This window comes from Pygoscelis adeliae, unplaced genomic scaffold (genome assembly GCF_000699105.1).
Source record: "Pygoscelis adeliae isolate BGI_AS28 unplaced genomic scaffold, ASM69910v1 C10403003, whole genome shotgun sequence".
Classification (NCBI taxonomy): domain Eukaryota; kingdom Metazoa; phylum Chordata; class Aves; order Sphenisciformes; family Spheniscidae; genus Pygoscelis; species Pygoscelis adeliae.
In genome coordinates this window covers 1-804 of record NW_008822602.1, presented here as the reverse complement: position 1 = coordinate 804, position 804 = coordinate 1, and the positions used below count along the sequence as shown (strand labels likewise).

The window sequence follows — 804 nt, the reverse complement described above, 5'->3', positions numbered from 1 at the left end:
TGCCTGCTGGGGAGACAGTGCCCTGGCTGCCACCAAGCTGGGCTAATGCTCCTCTTGTCCGTAGGTTGTTGGCCGTGTGCTCTAGAAAGACACCTGGCAGTGCCAGCTTTGGTCTAAAGCCCCTGTGTACGCTCCTAACCTCCTCTCCTCTCCCATCCCCATGCAGAGGGAGTGTATTTCTGTCCACATTGGCCAGGCTGGTGTCCAGATGGGCAATTCCTGTTGGGAACTGTATTGCCTGGAGCATGGGATAGAGCCAGATGGCATCGTCTCCCCCGATGCACCCTCAGGGCAAGCAGACTCCTCCTTTGGGACCTTCTTCAGTGAGACAGGGTCAGGGAAGTATGTGCCCAGGGCAATATTTGTTGACCTGGAGCCCACTGTCATTGGTAAGTCATCACGCAGAAACTGCCTCTAAATTAGCGCAAGTAACTTGGTAGACAGTGGATCTCGTGCCACTGTGATGCTCATGAGATCTCAACTTCCTCCAGATGAGATCAGGACTGGGACCTACCGCATGCTCTTCCACCCGGAGCAGCTCATCAGTGGCAAAGAAGATGCTGCCAACAACTATGCTCGGGGCCACTATGCCATTGGGAAGGAGATCATTGACTCGGTGGTTGACAGGGCTCGGAGAATGGTAACAACCCTGTGGAGGGTCTGCTGCATTAGCACTCTGGTTGCCGTTGCCCTGGCCATCCAGAGATGCAAGGATGGGGAAGGGCAAGCAGGTCTTGGTCAGCTTGACCATGCCACTGTGATCTGGAACAACATGATGGGATGCATGTGGGTGTATGTCTTGCT

General features: G+C 54.6%; 1 protein-coding gene across 1 annotated transcript; it reads left to right on the top strand.

Moving 5' to 3' along the window:
• Positions 1-166: 166 nt before the first annotated feature.
• LOC103912168 (tubulin alpha chain-like) lies at positions 167-658 on the top strand (the record flags this gene model as incomplete). The annotated part of the gene is made up of 2 exons (XM_009328035.1): positions 167-389; positions 492-658. Coding segments are annotated over 2 exons (390 nt in total), but the record flags the coding sequence as incomplete, so codon positions are not given.
• Positions 659-804: the final 146 nt, after the last annotated feature.